The following is an 18447-nucleotide window of genomic DNA, read 5'->3' as shown; positions in this document are numbered from 1 at the left end:
GAAACCTTCAGTTCCTTTGTGGGGATGATGTAAGCGACAGCCTGCGGTTCAAAGAGGCAGCCTCAGGTAATTAGCAGAGGTGCTCATTATTTTAGGCGAGACTTGCCACTGCCTCCAGAGCCCCGAGCAGGAGCAAAGCTGGTCTCGAGCATGGGCTACCTTTAAGGCTGGCTCAGACAACACAATCAAAGGCAGCCTGACAGCGGCAGGCCTCCCTCCCTCCGCCTGCCAGAAGGGAATTGCTCACTCACCTGCACCCAGAATAGGACTTTGTCCCTGTTCCTGTCATTAATTTATCGCCTGTGAATTAGTGGGGCCCCAGAGATGCACAGAGCCCACCTGTTCCCCTGCCTGGCTGTGACATTTGGAGCAGGTACTGGCAAATGGTCCCATAAAGCATCCGCCAGCGTGGGCTGCCAGAGCGCGCCCGCCCTGCCCTGCTGCCCTCCCTGCTGCAGCCCGGGGCTGCACCCGGCCTGCCTGTGGGGATGGACACTGGCAGCCAAGGCTTTTATCAATAGATCTCGTTCTTCCCTGGAAAAGCAGCTTTAGTGCAGTGGTGGATGCTCAAAGGGATGAGACAAAGCACCCTGCTTTCGGTAACGGGCAGGGCACACGCAGGGAGGGACAAACAGCAGCCCCCACCCCATGTCACCCTTTCAGCAGGGGTCATTCCCACCCCGGTGTCACTGCATTTACCCCAAATGCACCACGCTGCTGTAATCACTGCCATTCTGGACTCAAACAAGCCAGCCCTGAACGCTTTTCTGTTCTGTTCTGTTAAAGGGACGGGAGGAGGGCGGTTTTAAAGCTGCCATCGCTGTAATGCAAGGAAATTACCATGTAGGACACAGGGTCTGAAAGGTGCACTCAATATCCCACACCTTTCCCAATCCTTTGTGTCAGGACAGCCCCAGAATAACAGCGGCCGGCTGGGGTCTGCAGCAGGAGCCCCCACCAGTGCAGGGGTGCCAGGCGTCCCCTTCCCAGAGCCCAGCAGGACCAGCAGCACACAGAGCCCTGCTCTGCCAAAAACAAAGGCACTGGCATTGGTGTCCACAAGCCTGGCTGGCTCTGGTCACGGACACCTGAGCCTGTGTCAAGCACAGCACTTCTCCAAAGTGTTCCAAAAAACGGGCAGTAGGGTAAAAGAGCTCCTCAATGTTCCCATGGAAATAAAAACTATGGGGTGGTTAGAAACAACACACCCATGTCAGACCTAAACCCACTGGAACCTCAACATCTGACCTCTTTATTTTTTGGCTCTTAGAACAGGGGGAGCAGAGAGATTCCATGCAAATCATAGGAAAAGAAAGTTTTTTACAAATAACCTGCAAACAACCTATAGGAGAGGAAACTCTCCACCTAGGACAGGCTTTGCTCCAAGGCTCCACAATGGCAGTGCCTGAAGCCACAGCAACACAGAGCCCCAGCTCACCCTGAGCTCTCCCCTCCACACCCCCCAGAGCCATAGGGATGTGCAGCTGGGGCTGGAATGCCCTGGCTCAGTGACCTGCCAGGGCTCCTCCACAGAGCTCTGCACCTTCGGCGCAGGAGAGACAGAGGTTTGGGATGAATCATACCACGAAATGTAGGCAAAGTCCCATTAATGGAACTACTCCGAGGCACTGCAGCTCCTAGTCAAGTGCTGGGAGCTGGAAGCCATATTTATGAGTGAGATATATCCGCAGAGGGAGCAATAAACCGCAAAGCAAAGTATGAAGGTTTGCAGCAAACGCTGTAAAGTTTTACACTCCCGAAAACTGGGAATAAAAGATGTACCCATTTAAAGCAGAGTGGATGGAAAGGGTTTGCACAGGACTATAAAACAGCCTTATAACAGTTAATTGCTACTTTCTTGTTGCAGCCCAGAGAAAAGAACGGCTTAAATCCCTGTTGAAGAGTGGGAGCACAGAAAGGAGAGTGAGAAGCAGGGAGAGGAGTGCAGGGAACAGGAACCTTTTGTTTGGGATCCTCTACAACACGCGGAGAGGAGACACCTTTTGTTCCTGGCACTGGGCTGCTCCCGCTCCCCTCTCTGGGCAGAGCCTCTGGGGAGCCAGACCTGGGGCAGGGGCCCAGCAGCACGGCCAGATATTAATTACACATCCCTTAACTAAGATGCCATGGATGCCCATGCCACAGAGACTCAGCCAAACATCCGACCCTGGGAGGAAAGGGCACAGCAGTGGGTGGATTCCCCTGACTCTGGCAGGAACCTTGAAGCACAATACTTCTGACCTCAGAAATACAGGGGAAATCTCAAAATGTCTTCTGCAACAACTGAAACAACCAGTCACCTTCAACCAACCCCCACAAAAGCACCAGCAGCCAGTAGTGCCCTCAAAGGACGCCCATCCTTACCTCAGCATCTCCTCAGGCCAGTGCTCTGCCACATGAGCTGGCTGCTCCCAAACCTCCTCTGGGACACCAACAGGAGCTGTGCTCGTGCAGAGGCCACGTAGAGCCTCACCCAGCAAAGCCTTGAGGTGCTGCAAACACCAAAACAGCCCCCAGCTCCGTGTGCCCTTTATAATCTCCCAGCGGCTGCACAGCTGAGGGGACGAGGCCACGGTGCTCCCCCATAGGCTGGGAGGGCTCCCCAGCCTTCTGCAGGTGCTGCTCGTTTTTGTGTGATTTTCCCTGCCTGCAGTGGCAGATTTTGTGTGATATCCAGGAAAGCAGAGCCATGCATTCCTCCCTGTAAACACTGAGATGCTGTTTCCACCCATCAGAGCAGCACTTAGGTGGAGATGACAATGGAGCTCGTGCAGCCCTAATCACACACTTTGATTGAAATAAGAGTAGGGGGGGGAATGGAAATCAGATGTCTGGAGCCAAGCTCTCATGGGGATGGGAAGCTGCAGTGTCAGAGCCATTCTGGGCACTGCCACAAGCCCGGGGGTGGCTCTTTGGGCTGACCTAATCGTGGCCTTCTAGTGCCTGAAGGGAGCCTATTTAGAGTTTCTGCTATTTACAGCCTGGAGTGACAGGACACGGGACAAAGGCTTCACACTGACAGAGCAGGTTTAGATCAGGCATTAGGAAGAAATCCTTCCCTGTGAGGGTGGCAGGCCCTGGCACAGGCTGCCCAGAGAGGCTGTGGCTGCCCCTGGATCCCTGAAAGTGTCCAAGACCAGGCTGGATGGGGCTTGGGGCAGCCTGGGACAGTGGAAGGTGTCCCTGCCATGGCAGGCCAGTCCCAGGAGATGCTCGGATTCTGTGATTCCCAGGAGCAGGCAGTGCAGGCTGGCAGTGAGGGCAGTAAGTCTCTCCAGCTCTGAGATGCTCTGCCACTCCTGCTCAGAGGCCTCTGGGCGCTGACAGTTTGTGCTTTAATCCCCAGATCACGTCATTCAGTGACAAAATCAGGCTCTGAGGATGGAAAGCAAAGCACTGCACTGGCAAACAGCCCTGGGCCAGCTTGCCTGGCCAGCAAGGCTCTCACAGGGCCCCATGTCCCAGTGCTGCAGCAGCAGGGAGCACGGATTGCTGGCTTTGCTGTCAGAAGAAAACCTCTCTGCCATGTTCATCTTTCTAGCTGACGTCCTTTTTCCGCCTGACACGCTCAGCAGAGGGTTTGGCAGCGGCAGGTCTGGCTCTGTGAGGGCGTTTGTAAAGCAAACGCACCTTGGCTCTGCACTCCCACTCGTTAGTTTGGCGATGGTGCCGCAGCTCCTCTGCTGTCACATCTAACGATGGATCCTTAAAAAAGCAAAGGCCAATTACATAGATTTGGAGTCGGTAATGAGCCTAAAACTGTTTGATCATTTCGGCTCCAGCTGGGCGAGTGGGAGGAGGACGAGCTGCTGCGGGACGCGGCGCGCTGAAGCGCGGGGCTCTGCTGCCTCTGTGCGGCGAGGAGCTGCGCCCGCCTGTCCCCATCCCCATCCCCGTCCCTGTCCCCTCCGGAGCGAGTTACTGCGGGAAAAGCAAGGCTCGGCAGGGACTGAGAGCTCAGGGCTGCTGAGGAAGGCGCCCGGCCGGAGCGGAGCTCGCTGTGGAGCTGCGGCCGGGGCTGCGCGGCTCGGGAGGGCGAGCAGCGGGGCCGGCTCTCGGCGGGATGGAGGAGCCAGCCACCTCCACGGAGGCGAGGCTTTATGCTGCAGAATTCTGACCCCTAGGAGCATCTGAAAGAGTTTCACAGCATGGGGAGCGGCCGGGAAGGGGCAAGCGCGTTTTTGATGCAGAACTTGGGGATCCTGCAGGGGATGCTCTGCCCAGGTGCGCAGCCCCGAGGAGCGAGCTGTGCGAGCCACGGACACACGGACACACGGACACACGTGTCCGTGCGGGCAGGGAGCTGCCGCTGGAGCTGTGCCACAGCCCTGGGAATGCCACCAAACCGTGGGGACAGTAGCGCCACTGCCCCTGGAGCTGGCACTGCCCCTGCCACAGGCTCTGCACCTGCTGCAGGAGCTGCCCCTGGGCTGGCACTGGGGTATGGGGCTGTGCCTCGGGTCTGGGGCACCTGGGGTCACATCTCTGGGCTGGGGGAACACAGCCCGAGGGGCTCTGGGATGTTTCTGCCCCTCTGGGGCAGTTTCCATCCTCACTGGGAGGGTTTGTCCCCATTCTGCACCAGATGGGCTGAGAGGTGACACCCTGAGAAATGTCGGCTGTGGCCCCACCATGCACCAGCTCCTGCCTGCTTGTGAGCACTTCCAGGAGGTCATCACCTCGGACTACACTGAGCAGAACTGCTAGGAGCTGCAGGAGGGGCTGAAAAACGAAGCAGGAGCCTTCCAGTGGGAGCCAGTGGTGAAATATGTCTGTGAGCTGGAAGAGGACAGGTGAGGCTGGTGTCCTACTGCCCATGACTGACCAGGCACAGGCAGGAGCCCACAGGCACAGATGCTAAATATCCACAGAATGCGTCTTCACCTACTTGCTTTTGCATTTTCTCGCCAGGGAGAAATGGGCTGAGAAGCAGGACAAACTGAGGAAGAAGGTGAAGCAAAAAAACCCTCCAAACAAATTCCCCAAATAAGTACACCACCACCCTCTTCTACAGCTGAAACTGGCAAGTAGAATCGGTTGAAATCTCAGCAATATTTCCAAGTGCCTGCTCATTAAGAGTGAAAACAGGCAGCCAAAGAATGGGCTTTTCCTCCCAAAGCAAAAGTTTCCTGGTTTTCCACTTTGCTCCTCTGAAGAGCAAAAAGGGCAGAAAACAGTGACACAAACAAGCACAACAGAACTCCAAGAGCATCTCCGAAGCACCTGATGCAGCTCCTGTTCTCTCACTGTGGATTTCTCAAGCCTGGGTTGGGTGAGGCTGTGCCAGGCAATGCCTGAGCCCACCAGCTCCTTCCTGCCTCTGGCCAGGGCCGTGGCACGTGGAACGAGCCACGATGGCCACAATGGCACGGGCACCACACGCTCCCAGCCAGGCCCGAGGGGACCCAGGCAGGGAAAACAGGCAGAGCGAGGTAAATGGGGCTCCAGGGAAATTAAGGCAAAGTGGAAGTCCTGGCAAAGCGAGGTAATAATTCCCTTTCTGAACGAGTGACTGTTTGGAATTTAACCAGGCGAACGCGATTAAACCAAATGGATATAAATTCTAGGTGCGGCGGCAAGTAATGAAGTGGAGAAAATGAACAGCACCCAATTAACAAGGAAATCGGATCTGCTGCAACGCGAGGGGATCTAATGAAAAATGAAGGCTCAACTGCCCCTCTCAAAATTTTTCCAGATGGAGAACGCCCGTTTTACATCCAGCATCTTCTGGGATGCCCAGGGGACTGCAGTGGCTGGGGAGAGCCGAGGATGCTTCCCGCAGTCCTCGGAGGAGTGAAATCCCTGGGAAGGCTGTGCGGGCACAGCCCGGCTGCTCAGACGGGATTGAGCTCCGGAAGGAGCCCCGGGAGGAGCCCCCGGGTGACCCCCCTGTCCCACCGCAAACCCCCGGGCTCTTCCCCGCTCCCCAAACCCATCTGGGGGTTTAACCCGCCTCCGGCTCTCCCCCGGCTGATCACACCGTTCCGTTCCACAGCAGCGTGGCAATAACGGGGAGAGGGACAAACCCCGGCACCGGCGCCCGGGCGGGTCCGGGGCGCAGGCTCGTGACAAGGACGCGCTGTCGCGACAGCGGGGCCGCCGCACGCGCTGCATCAACGACTGCCCCATGGCAAACGGGGCTTATTGCCCATTATTGGTTAATTACAGGGGATTCCCGGGGCCCACCCCGGCCAGATCCTGCGCCAGCAGCAGCCGCCGAACCGGTGCTGACGAGGCCCCGGTCGTGTCCACGTTCCCTCTCCCGTTGCCCTGCTGCCATGCCCCCGTTCCCATTGCCCCCGTTCCCCGCCCCGTTCCCCATGGCCCCGCCCCTGACGGAAGGGGCGGCCCCCGCACGCACGTGACGGTGACGTCACGCGAAGCGCCGCGCGGGGCCGGGGGGAGCAGCGGCTGGGGGCGCGCGCGCTCAGATCCCGCCGTGGCCATGGGAGCAGCGGCTGCCGAAGCGAACCGGACGCTTTTCGTGGGGAACCTGGACCCCAAGGTCACCGAAGAGCTCATCTTCGAGCTCTTCCACCAGGTACAGCCCGGCGCCCGCGCTGCGTGTACCGGGGGAGGGCGAGGCAGCGGCGGCGGCGGGGGGGCCGCGGCCGCCATGGCCGGCGGGGCTACGGCGGCCGCCGCGGGACAGGGTTCGGCGGGGCGCACGTGCGCGGCGGCGGCGGCCGCTGCCTCCCGGTGTTTGCTTAACGCTTTCGCCCCCGGTGCCAGGCGGGGCCCGTGATCACCGTGAAGATCCCGAAGGACCGGGATGGACGGCCCAAGCAGTTCGCCTTCGTCAATTTCAAGCACGAGGAGTCGGTGCCGTATGGGCTGCGGCTGCTCAACGGGATCAAGCTGTACGGGCGGCCCATGCGCATCCAGTTCCGATCAGGTACCGGAGACACCTTCACCCCCTTTTGCAGGGGGACGTGAACTGCTGTCAGCTGCCCTAGCCTGCGGCAGAGTCACAGTTATTCGAGTAAATTGCAGGAGCCTGTCACCAAGGGGTCCCTCACCTGCCAGCTCTGCTCCCCTCGCACCTTTCTGTCCCTCATGGCCGGTGTAACCCCTTGGCCGAGCCTTCTCTGTGGGTTTTTATTGGTTCTTATTGGTTATTCCTGCAGCACCTCTAAGATCTATTCTAAATTATCACAGGAGCAGCAGAAATCGTATCTGATCGTGGTTAAGTGAGGCACATTGGCTACAGTATCTCTGCCCTTTCTGGTGGGAAATTGTGAGATTGCAGTGCTTTGTTTTGGTAACTGGACGATGTGCTTTTGCAGATCACTGAGGAAACGTGAGAGCCAATTCAAAATCTCAATCAAACGTGTTGATTTTCTGCAAGTTCACTTCACACCTCATTTCCTTAACTGGTGTTTGTGGGTCTTCTGAAGTATTTGTCTCTCCCCAGGGAGCAGTCATGCGGCCCAGGATATCAATCCATCCTGTTCCCAGCTCGGAGCTCCTGGCACCAACCTTCCTGGGACGCCTCATCCAGCATCCAACTGCAGCAGGTACGTGTGGCCAGCACAGGAGTGTGCAATGGAGGCCGACATTGCAGGGGTCACCGTGTTCCTGGCTACTTCCAAAGACAGTTTGGTGTTTCTTTCCCGTGGAGGGAACAGCAGTGGGATGCAGATGCCCCGTTGTGTGTTTAAGGCTGACACTGCTGCTGTGTTTTCCCTGCAGGTATGAGAGGGTTCCAGATGGCATGGGCGCACCGGGGTTCCCGTCGAGCCTGCGGAGACAAGCGGTGGTACGTGCACACTCATGGGCACAGCTGGTGGGAATATACTGCTGGAGTGCTGAAATGGCACTTCCAGAAGACGTGAAGCTCCTGGTACAGAGGGGGCCAGCTGGGAGGGCTCTGGGCGATGTAGGGTTCTGGTGTGAGCAGTGTGGGTTGGAGGCTCTGGGCCATGGAAGGTTCTGGTGTGAGCAGTGTGGGTTGGAGGTTCTGGTATTTGCAGTGTGGGTTGGAGGCCAGCCCGGGGTTTGGTTCAGACACTCCCCCAGGCAGTGATCGTGCCAGACCAAGCCCCCTGTCCCTCTTTTCCCTCCAGATGAACAGCGCGGCCCGGCAGCAGCCCCAGTTCGGGGGCAAGTACGGGGAGCAGCCCGCCTTTGCCCCTCCCGGCTACCCGCACTCCTTCCACGGCCCGCCCGGCTCCCCGGGGCCGCGGCGCCTGGAGGGGCCGCGCAAGGCCCGGCTGAGCGCCCACCCCTACAGCCCCGACGGGCGCCACTTTGGCCGCGAGCGCTTCGGGGACGGCGGCCCCGAGTACGGCCGCAGCAAGCGCGACGAGTACGGCTTTGAGGAGAGGGGCCACGAGGGCGAGCACCACTACCGGGGCCGCGAGGAGCACTACGAGGACAGACACCGCGATGGCTGGAGCTACGAGCACCGCAGGGACAGCTACAGAGAGACCAAGTGGCACTCGGCGCGCCACTGAGGGACTCGAGGGCAAAGCAAACGTGACCTGTTTCTCACTGAGTACATGTATAAACCCCCCCACCCCCCAAAAGAAAACCCCCAGTGAAGTCACCTTTTAGTGTTTGTAAAAATACCAGCAGTGCAGTCCTGCCAAACTGTGGTCTCAGTATTAAATGTGTTAACGCACACTTCAGGGCTTTTCACGGGGTAAGAAAGCCAGGGTGAAGTCTTGGAGAAACCACCACTCTGTCCTTGTGTCACAGATAAGTGCTTAGTATTTTTTTAAGAGGAAGGAACATTTGTGTCAGGTGGAAGGGTCTGGCGTTTGAAGGAGAGTTGAAGTGGGACAGATGCTGCCCGGCATCTGTAACATTCCTCATGTTTTTTGTACAGTCACAGAATCACATATTGGTCTGGGTCAGTAGGTACATTAAAGATCACGTCACTCCAACCCCCTGCCAGAGGCAGGGACACCTTCCACCACCCAGGCTACTCAGAGCCCCATCCAGCCTGGCCTTGAACATTTCCAGTGATGAAGCATCTGCAATTTCCATGTGTAACTTCTTACAGTGCCTAAGCACCCTCACAGTAAAACATCTTTTCCTAATATGTAATCCAAACCTACACTCTTTCAATATCAACCCGTTCCCTGTTGTCCATTTAAAATATTACAGTGTTGTTTTGGAGAACATTAAAAGTCTCCCTGGGGAAAGCCCCTGGGTGAACCTCCGCCTTTGAGGCCGGGGCAGCGGAGCTGCTCCGTGGCACCAGTGACGGGAGGACCGCCCCCGGCTACCGCGGACTACATCTCCCAGCAGCCCTTGCGGCGCCTCCACCCCCATGGAGCGTAGGCGGCGGCGCGGGGGTCACCGGGAGCTGTAGTGCGGCGGCGATGCTGGGCGGCGGCCGCGCCGGCCTGGGCCGCCTGCGGATCTGCGCCGGGCGGTTGTGGCGGGGCCGGCGGAGGGCGGCGGCCATGGCCGGCGGCGACATGGGGCAGCGCATGGTCTGGGTGGACCTGGAGGTGCGGGGCGGCGGCGCGAGGCGGCGGGGGGCGCGGGGAAGCAGCGGACGGGACGGGGGGCGCGGGCCCCGGGCGCGCTGACGCTGCCGCTCGCCCCTGGTAGATGACGGGCCTGGACGTGGAGAAGGACCAGATCCTGGAGATGGCGTGTCTGATCACCGACTGCGACCTCAACGTGCTGGCCGAGGTGAGCCGCGCGGGGCCCCGCGGGCAATCCAGGCGATGCTGGAACAAAGTAACGCCGGCGGTCCCGGCTCCGGCCGCGCTGGGATCGCCGCTCGCACCGGGAGCGTGGGAGCGGCAGCGGAGCGCGGGGCTGCGTCACGGTGCCCGGTGTGCCTGCAGGCTGGCACTGCCCGCCTCCGCCTGTGCTCGGCACCCAACTTCCACGGGCTCCTGAACTTCTTGTGCCACTACCTCTGTGCTTCCCTGTCCCCGACAGGGCCCGAACCTGATTATCAACCAGCCCGACGAGCTGCTGGAGAGCATGTCCGAGTGGTGCAAGGAGCATCACGGGAAGGTAAAAACCCTGCTGTGCCTCGGCCGCGGTGGGAATGACGTGTAATTCTGAGAGATGAGCTGCAGGACGTGTAATTCTGAGAGTTTGGCCGCAGGATGTATAAATCCTGAGTGATCAGCTGCAGCACGTGTAATTCTGAGCGATTAATTCTGAGAGATCAGCTGCAGTACAGTCGCCTGAGCAGGGACAATTGCTGTGCTGAGCAGTTCGCAGTCACACGGAGGGGTTCAAAGACAGGAGACAGTGTCTCTCTTGTTTTGTATTGAGGAGCCTGTGTGGAATGTTTTGCCCAAGGTCTCACAAGTCATCTGTGGCACAGTTCAGACTGCTCTCAGGGATCCTTAGCCTACAGCTTCCAGCTTGCCTGAAGCAGCCTGTGCTTTGCAGCCTGGTTTCTGATAAGTTGGAAGAGTGCTGGAAGCTGCTCCCTGGTCTGGGAGCTGGAAGCATCAGCACAGCAGCAGCAGCGAGGCTCCCCTGGGAGGGCTGGAGCAGGCAGGGGGCCAGAACAGGATCTGTCACTCAGGGATGTGCCACTGGCTCACATCTCCCAAGGCAGGGGCTCTGCCTCCTTTCTCCCAGTGGGAGAATTGGGGTTTGGTTCCTTGCTCCTCTCGCAGAGCTGCTGGCCACCTCCTGCCTCTGTGGGAGCCCTGGTGCAGGCTGAGTTGGGTTCAAATTCTGACAGCTCCTCCTGCTGAAGTCTTGCATAAAATAATTCAAAATAATTCCAAGGGGAAGGGGAGGTAAAGCTTGAATGCCTGAGTAAGAGCAGGTGCAGGATTGGTGCAGAACAGTCCAGAGCCAGTCAAAGGCAGATTTCTTCCTGTGGACTCTGGTGCATGTTTACAGGACTCCAGGCCTGTAAACACTGGGCTTTTCCCTGTCCCCTCAGCCCTGTAGGCCTTGTGGATTTTTTAACTGAAAGCTTCACTTTTGCAGCAAGAGATTATTTTTAGTTCTTTGGGCCACCAAATAAAGGTTCCTCTTTGCCAGCAGCAAGAGAGCAAATGGATTTTCCAGTCCCTGATGATGAATTGAAATTCAAGTTAGTTTTCAATTAAGGGCTGAAGTTTTAAGACATCCATAACCCCCCTCTCCTCCCCCTCGGCATCTTGCTCTCCCTGGGAAGAATTAGCAAGAGTTTGAGAAATGAATATTAATTTACTGTGATGGGTGCTTCTCCCTGCCCCAGTTGAGGATTCCGGCTCAGCCTCGGCTCAGAGTGAATTGGAGATGGAAGCATGCGTCCTCGCTGCTCCTGAGGAGCTACTTATTTTTAATTGACTAAGAGAAGAGAAGCAATTAGAATATAGATGAAAATGCTGCCACATAATGAATTTTTTAACCACCACTTGGATCTGTCAAGTAGATTTTTGCTGCACAGTCGTGGAAATATATAGCGTAGCCAGATGGAAATAAATCACTGAGAACACTTGGAGAGGATTTGACATTTAGCTATTGAAAAAAAAAAATAGGGAGGAACTTTCCTGATTTATAGGAATCTTGATGAACCCTGAAGGCAGGATCCTGTTTATTTGTGTTCACTGGTAGCTGCTGCTCCCTGCTGGGGAGGTGAGTGCCTCTCCTGGAACAGGGATGTGCAGGGATGTAGCGCTCTCCTGGCTCAAGGATGTGCAGGTGGATAAACAATCCTCACATCTTGGTAACTGGAAAGAACTCTGAGCAAAGGAATCAAAAAAAGGGAAGGAAAAAGTCCCAAACCACACAGGAAGGTGAGTGCTGTCAGGACTATTTACCTGCCTTGGTTTTCCTTCCCAAGCAGGAGGTCCCTGGGGAGAGTAGAGGCTGGGGGTGCCCCAGAGAACTGAGATCCAGAGTTCAGGAGGCACCTGGGGAGCAAGCAGCACTCCAAGGGTTGACCTTTCACTGCAGAGTTAAACATTTACTTGAGAACTGGAGCATTCCTGGCAGTGTCTGTGACAGGGTCTTTCTGATTTATGGCTTGGCTCTTTTTTGCAGTCTGGCCTTACTAAGGCTGTGAAGGAGAGTAAAATCTCGCTGCAGCAGGCAGAGTACGAGTTCCTGTCCTTCGTGCGGCAGCAGACACCCCCAGGGCTCTGTCCTCTCGCAGGTGAGGCTGCTTCTTTCTGCCCCACAGCACATCATCCATCCAGGTGAGGCTGCTTCTTTCTGCCCCGCAGCACATCATCCATCCTGCACTCCCAGCAGGATGCCAGCACCCCTGGCACGTGGGGCACGGGGCTTCCTCTTCTGTGCTCTGTCTCTTCCTCCCTGGCTATCCAGCCAAAGGCTGAATAAGGATCTTCCAGGTGTCCTGTTACCCAGAACTGCTCTCAGAATTTCATATATGATCTTGGGACAGGCGCTGAGTGACATTAATACCAGTGGCCCCTTTCGCTTGGCAAAAAACCGAATGTTGGCATAATTCGGTGATATTTATCTGTGTGATCCAAATTGTGGGAGTAGTAACTGAGGAATTACTAGAGGTATTAGTATTAAACCCCGTGTGATCCTGCAATGAAAATCTGACAAACCTTTACAATCATATTTGCTAGAAAATGGGATAAATGAGCTTCTTGTGAATGGCTTTTCTTCCCCTGTGATCTCTCCCAGCTCGCTCCGCCTGCTGCTCGTTTCCATGTTGCTCTGTTTTCTTCTGTTTGAAGAAACATCTTGTTTGTGTCTTTGTAGGTAACTCTGTTCATGCAGATAAGAAATTCCTTGACAAATACATGCCACAGTTCATGAGGCACCTTCATTACAGGATCATTGATGTAAGCACTGTCAAGGAGCTTTGCAGGTAAATGTTCCCCCAGTTAAGTGGTTTGAGAGATACCCCTGGGATGTCCATTTGTGGTGCTGGGGCTCTGCAGATCAAGCAGGGCGACTCGCAGGGCTGTGGCTTCTCTGGGTGTCAGTGAAGCCAAGGTTCCTTCACCAAGTGTATCAAACCTGCAGCAGCCACCAGACATGCCTTTGAGTCCCAGTTTTCTTTCTAAGTGGCAATTTTTCTGCTCACATACCAGGCGCTGGTATCCAGAGGAGTACGAGTTTGCACCAAAGAAGGCTGCTTCTCACAGGTGAGCTTTGTGCCTCTGTCACTGACAGCAGGGCCTGTCCTGCAGAGAGCTCTGCTCTTCCTGAGCAGGATATGGGGCTCCCTGTGAATTCCAGCATCCTGTGGCTGATGCAGCTGGAGATGGCTTCTGCACCCTGTCAGATGTTTGAATTTTCCTGTCCAAAGCCTAGATAGCTTAGGAAAAGGGATTATTAAAATCCAGAGAACCAGAAGTTTCCTCAGCCTTCTGATTCACTCTGCTCTTCAAAGTGCATGTTTGTTGACCATGCAAACAGTCACTTAATGGGGGTTTTCTGCCCTTTATTTTGGGCAGAGGTGGTCACAGGAACACAAAAATTTGAGAACTGTGAATAAGGGGGTGAGAGTCCTGCTCCTGCCTAGTTCCTGAGCTTGGGATGTGCCATAGAAGTAGCAGGAAGGAGCCAGGGAGCCTCTGTGGCTCTGCTCTGATGTGCCTGTGCTGGGCAGGAGGGAGGCTCTGGTACACACAGAGGAGGAGGAGGAGGAGGAGGAGGAGGGCTGGCTGTCGCAGGGGTCCTGGCTGAAGTCGTGGTTGATGTGCTGCTGCAGGGAGCTGAGCCCTGAGCGTGCCCTGGCTGGAGCTGGGCAGTCTCTGGAGCCCTGTCTCTTCCCTGGGGTGGAATTGTTTCTGACAGCCAATGCTGCAGACGCTGTTGGTTCCCAGCAGCTGTGTCCCAGGCTGACATAAACTAATAAGCTGTGAGTTACTCCCTGCCACGTTGGCACCACTGGACTTTTATTGCTTCCCTGAGACAATGAGTGTTATTTTCATGTCTGACAGATGCACCTTCCCTGTGCATCAGTTTGGTTTCCAGCAGCCTGGAAGTTTTCAGCAGCATTAGGATGTGGGCATAGCTGGAGATGTACCCAGGCTCTTTGAAACCCTCCTTAATTCTCTTTCAGAGCACTTGATGACATCAGGGAAAGCATCAAAGAACTCCAGTTCTACAGAGACCACATCTTCAAGAGGAAAACGGATGAGAAGAAAAGGAAACTGATTGAGAACGGGGAAAGTGACAAAGCTGCCAGCTGATTTCCCCTCCCGCCACACCAGCCTGTAGCACACACTAGATGCGTCTCCTGGTTTTTTTTTGTTTGCCAGTCTCTTGGGAAGCTGCTCCCTGGGTTACCTTGTTTCTTACCAGCTGTTCAATGCAGACAGAAGCCTGAGTTGCTGCTGCTTTTCAGTTTGAGCGGGGAATGGGCAGGCTGGGCCTCGGCAGCGCCCGGGCTCGGATGTTCTAGGTAAAACACGCTGTTTGATACTCCTTGCACCTGCTTTTTGGTGCAGTCTTTCACAACACAATAAAACAGGTCAGTTGAAAGATGGTGGCTTTGGACAGCCTTTCTTTGGTGCTCCCCAGGCTGCCAGGTGAGCTGCTGCTCCCCTGGGCAGTCCTGGAGCGGGAGCTGCCGGCCCATAAACCGGAGGGTGTAATGGAGCGCGGGGTGTGCAGCTCCCCGGCATGTTTTTATTATGGGCATTAATAATAACGGCCATCCAGGGCTTCTCAATCCTGCTGATTGTTGGAACACCTGCTCTGCCAGCCCTGGGAATGATTGTTATTGCAGAGAGGCCGTTAAAATGGTTAATGGGGCAAATAAATGAGTCTGTGAAATGTCTCTCTCCTCTGTCACCAACTCCCAGGTAAGCTGGCAATTCCAGAGAGGTTTGTTTTCTGTGTGGGCAGGCTTGGAGCAGGGCAGAGCTGAGGGACATCCCTGCACAGTGTTATCCACCACAGCCAGCACCCGCAGAGATGTCTGGATTCATCCCTGTGGAGCTGCTGGGGCCCTGGGATGTGCTGGAGCTGAGGACACGCAGTTCACCCTTGTCCCAGCAGCTCCCCAGACCCATATCACGGCCACGTGCCACCAGAATTCACTTTGTCTTTCATTTCCGTGTTGTTAGTTTTCCTCCCTTCCTTTGACTTCTTTCTGACCTACTTCTGCTTTTCATATTTTATTCCTTGTTAAGATGCTTTTGTTTTTCTCGAAACATTTTTTAAGGAAAATATGCCACCTGCATTTATACATTTTTAAATATTGTTTATTCTTGCTTCTGAAGTAGCGGTGCCGAATGGAGGATTTTTATCTCGTCTCCTGTGTTATGCAATAGCATTCGTGGTTCTCTGTGCTGGCATCATTTGAGGTTCCAATTTAGTACAAATTTGTCACGCACTTGGCAGAGCACAGATAAACCCCACCAAAGCGGGTGTTATTTCGGGCTGGAAACAAAGTTCCCTCCTGCAGCAGGGGCTGGGGAGAGGGAACAGCAAGGACCCCCTGGCTTGGCACCGTTCCCTTCTGTAGGAGCACTCACACCAGCTGTTTCCATGCTCTGAAAGCTCCTCAGCATCACACAGGCATGCAGGTTCCAGATACAGGGAGGCAAATAACTCCCTTGTTGGACGAGGTAGTTAAAAGAATTCCTCCAAGGCAAGTACAGAGTGTGCCGGAGAGCCCTTGGCTCCACCCTTTACGGCTTGTGGAGGTCTTTAACCGCATTAAACCTGCGAGTGCACCAGGGCTTTGTGCTCCTGTTCGGAACAGGAGTCCCCACAGCTCCTGTCGCTGCCAGCATGGAGAGTTTCCCGTGTGGAAACTCCTTCCAGACATGAGCCATTTGAGCCTCCCACAATGGCAAAAAGAGCAGCCAGTTATCCCTCCCTCCTTCCCTTCCTCCCTCCTTCATCTTTCTCTGCCCTTCCCTGCACCTCTCATCCTCTCCATCAATCCACACTGCACTGTTTGGGTGCAAACCACAGAAATCAGGAAAAATACCAGCTCATGCTACACTTCTGCCCACCTTCAGTGTGGTCTGCTCCCATTCTCTTTTTTTAGAGAAGTCCTCCTGCTCCAGGCACAGCTGCTGGCTCTACCACAATGGGCCAGAGCAACTTCTGCCCTCTGGGAGCTGCAGCACAGACAGCATCAACCTTGTGAAGGCAGGGGATAAAACAATGACCCTCAAGCAACCTTCCCCTGGTTTGCTGGGGCTGAGCTGGATGCTGGAGGCACAGGGATGTGTTGGGGAACTCTGAGCCCACCCTGGCAGCGCTGCCAGTGCTGCCCACTGGCCCTGGGAGCCGCCGGGTGCAGCTGCATCAGCTCAAGGTCGGCTGCAGAGAGCCCGGAATAGAAAACCTTCAGACACGATTTTTGTCTCTTTTTTTTTCCTCCCACCGCCGCTGATGATACCCTTTTACTGGAATAACTCTCTCCTGCTGACAGATAAGCTTTTAGGGTGGTGAAATCTCTGTGACACTTTAAGTGCCCTAAATGACAAAACAAGGATGTGCAAGATTACCCCGCGACTACTCCGTGAAACACAACTTGTCACAAGTTGCCACAGCCCCCCAGGCCCCACGGGGACAGAGCACCCCCAGACCCAGGACTGTCCTTCCAGCAGGAGAGAGAGCAGAACAGGGTGAGCAGAGGAAAGAGTGGGGAAGGGGCAAAGCAGGGCTGGTGTGAGCATGGCCTCCCAGGCCATGGGCACGGGGGTCCCTCTGGAATCAGGGACTTGTCCCTCTGCCGCTTTCCCACTGATGGATGGGATCCAAATGGCCATAAATTGCCGGGTGCTGCTGCAACGTTTCATCCCCTGCTGGAGCCGCGTGCGGGGCACGGGCTGCCAGTCAGCTGCCAAGGAGGGAGAGGTGACAGCCAGGGAGAGCCATTCCCCAGCACTAACTGCAGCCAGAGGAGCATAAATGGGTGGATAACGGTGTGATAGGGCCTAGCAGACACCGTGTTTTGGGAAAGAAAACAATCATCTGGTGAGTCAAGTGGCACCTACTGACCCCTCCGCTCTGGCCACTCAGGGCAGGCTACAGAGTGCAAATCCTTCTGCTTTCCCAAGACCAGGCTCAAAACCCCCTTTCCTGGGAAATCTGGGGGGAATGTTGTTCTGAAAAACCACACAGCCTGTGTGAGGGCACAGCTGGGGAAACTGCCCAGCACCTTCCCCAGACAGAGCGCTCTCCTGCCCTGCACTCGCAAGGGAATCAAATTGGTGTCTGCTCCCGACCCAACAGACAAGACCGGAGGGAGGATCGCGCTCTCCAAACTTTGCAGAAGGGAAATGAAGCACAGAGAGATGAAGTGACCTCCTTAAGGTCGCATGGGGAATTTGTAGCAGAGCCAAGAACTGAGCTGAGATCTCCAGGGTCCTCATCTACTTCTTCCACTGTAAGATATTCCTTCCACTTTCCCTCCAGCCAAGTTAAAAATAAAACTGGGTTTCATGTCCCTTTGGCTGCAACGTGACTCCAGTGCAGAGTCTGGTCCGTGAGCTGCAGCACCAAAGGATCAGCCTGGCTCTCTGCAGGGCCCAGTCTTTGGGGGATGGCTGCATGCATGGGTATATATTTGTGTGCATATATATTAGTTATGTGGTACTTTCTGCCTCATAATTAAATGGAACCTCTTCATAGGCCCCTTTGAAGCAAATCTCTGTCAATTCAGAGAAACTTTCATCGCCAGCCAGCACTCTGTGGCGTTTGTTCTCATTGTTCCTGCCAGCCATGATAAAACTCCTCACAACGACAGAGAGGGTGGCTCTGGATCCCCAGTGCCATCACACAGGCGCAGCCCGGCCCTTCCCAGGAGGGGAGATGCCTGAGTGGTGTCTGCAGTGAGCCCTCAGCCGTGTCCCGAGGCTGGGCAGCAGCGTGGAAGGCTCCCCTGCTGTCCTCACTGTTGACTCTGGATGTCTGTATCCCTCAAGGTCCCCACGAGTCCTCCAACCTGTTGCATGCTTCCATTTTCTGTGCTCTGCTCACCAACACCCCCGACAGGAGCTGCCTTTTGCAGCAGGGAGCCCCGGGGCGGTGGGACGTTCCTTGCCTTGTGTACCTGCAATGCCCTTGCCTTTCCCTGGGCAAGTCTGGACACTCAGCCCGCTGCTCGTTACCAGCCCGAACCCAGCCCAGCCGTTCTTCCGGCTGCCGTTCCGCGGGGGCAGCGCTGCTGTTGCTGCAGTTGGTCTTGTGGTGTCTCCCGAGCACCGGGAGCTGCGGGCAGAGGAGCGGGAGCAGGAGCGGCTCCAGAAGGGAGCGCGGAGATGGAGCCGGGGCCGGGGCGGGGATGATGCGCAGAGCCCGGGTCTCCCTCGGGCGGCTGTGTTTTCACTGCTCGAGCGGTCAGAGGCAGGTCTGAAGGGTTCAAGCTACCTCTCTAATAATCCCCTGTTTCCACGGGGAAGAAGAGCTTCCCGCAGGAATTCGGTTGTTTGTTTGTTCCCAGGGGGGACAAGGAGCCCTGGCTGAATCCCCCTGCAGTAACCTGCGCAAGCCCAGGACTCGTGGCATGTGTCAGCACAGAGCCCCACCTCTCTGATTCCCCCACGACTGGTGTCACACGCTTGGTGCTGTCAC

The 18447-nt window shown here is 55.9% G+C and overlaps 2 protein-coding genes across 2 annotated transcripts; both read left to right on the top strand.

Moving 5' to 3' along the window:
• The first annotated feature begins 6393 nt into the window (after nt 1–6393).
• RBM7 (RNA binding motif protein 7) lies at nt 6394–9057 on the top strand. The gene is made up of 5 exons (XM_036397285.2): nt 6394–6541; nt 6733–6895; nt 7415–7517; nt 7693–7759; nt 8067–9057. The coding sequence occupies exons 1-5, from the start codon at nt 6446–6448 to the stop codon at nt 8454–8456; spliced, it is 819 nt and encodes a 272-aa protein (XP_036253178.1). The 5' UTR covers nt 6394–6445; the 3' UTR covers nt 8457–9057.
• A 272-nt stretch (nt 9058–9329) lies between these two features.
• REXO2 (RNA exonuclease 2) lies at nt 9330–14391 on the top strand. Its single transcript, XM_036397624.2, has 7 exons — nt 9330–9461; nt 9565–9648; nt 9904–9981; nt 11965–12076; nt 12658–12766; nt 12993–13046; nt 13970–14391. Exons 1-7 carry the CDS (start codon nt 9330–9332, stop codon nt 14097–14099), a joined length of 699 nt encoding a protein of 232 aa, XP_036253517.1. The 3' UTR covers nt 14100–14391.
• The last annotated feature ends 4056 nt before the right edge of the window (nt 14392–18447 follow it).

This window comes from Molothrus ater, chromosome 22 (genome assembly GCF_012460135.2).
Source record: "Molothrus ater isolate BHLD 08-10-18 breed brown headed cowbird chromosome 22, BPBGC_Mater_1.1, whole genome shotgun sequence".
NCBI lineage: Eukaryota > Metazoa > Chordata > Aves > Passeriformes > Icteridae > Molothrus > Molothrus ater.
The sequence above is the reverse complement of the archived record's forward strand: the minus strand, read 5'-3'. Positions and strand labels throughout refer to the sequence as shown.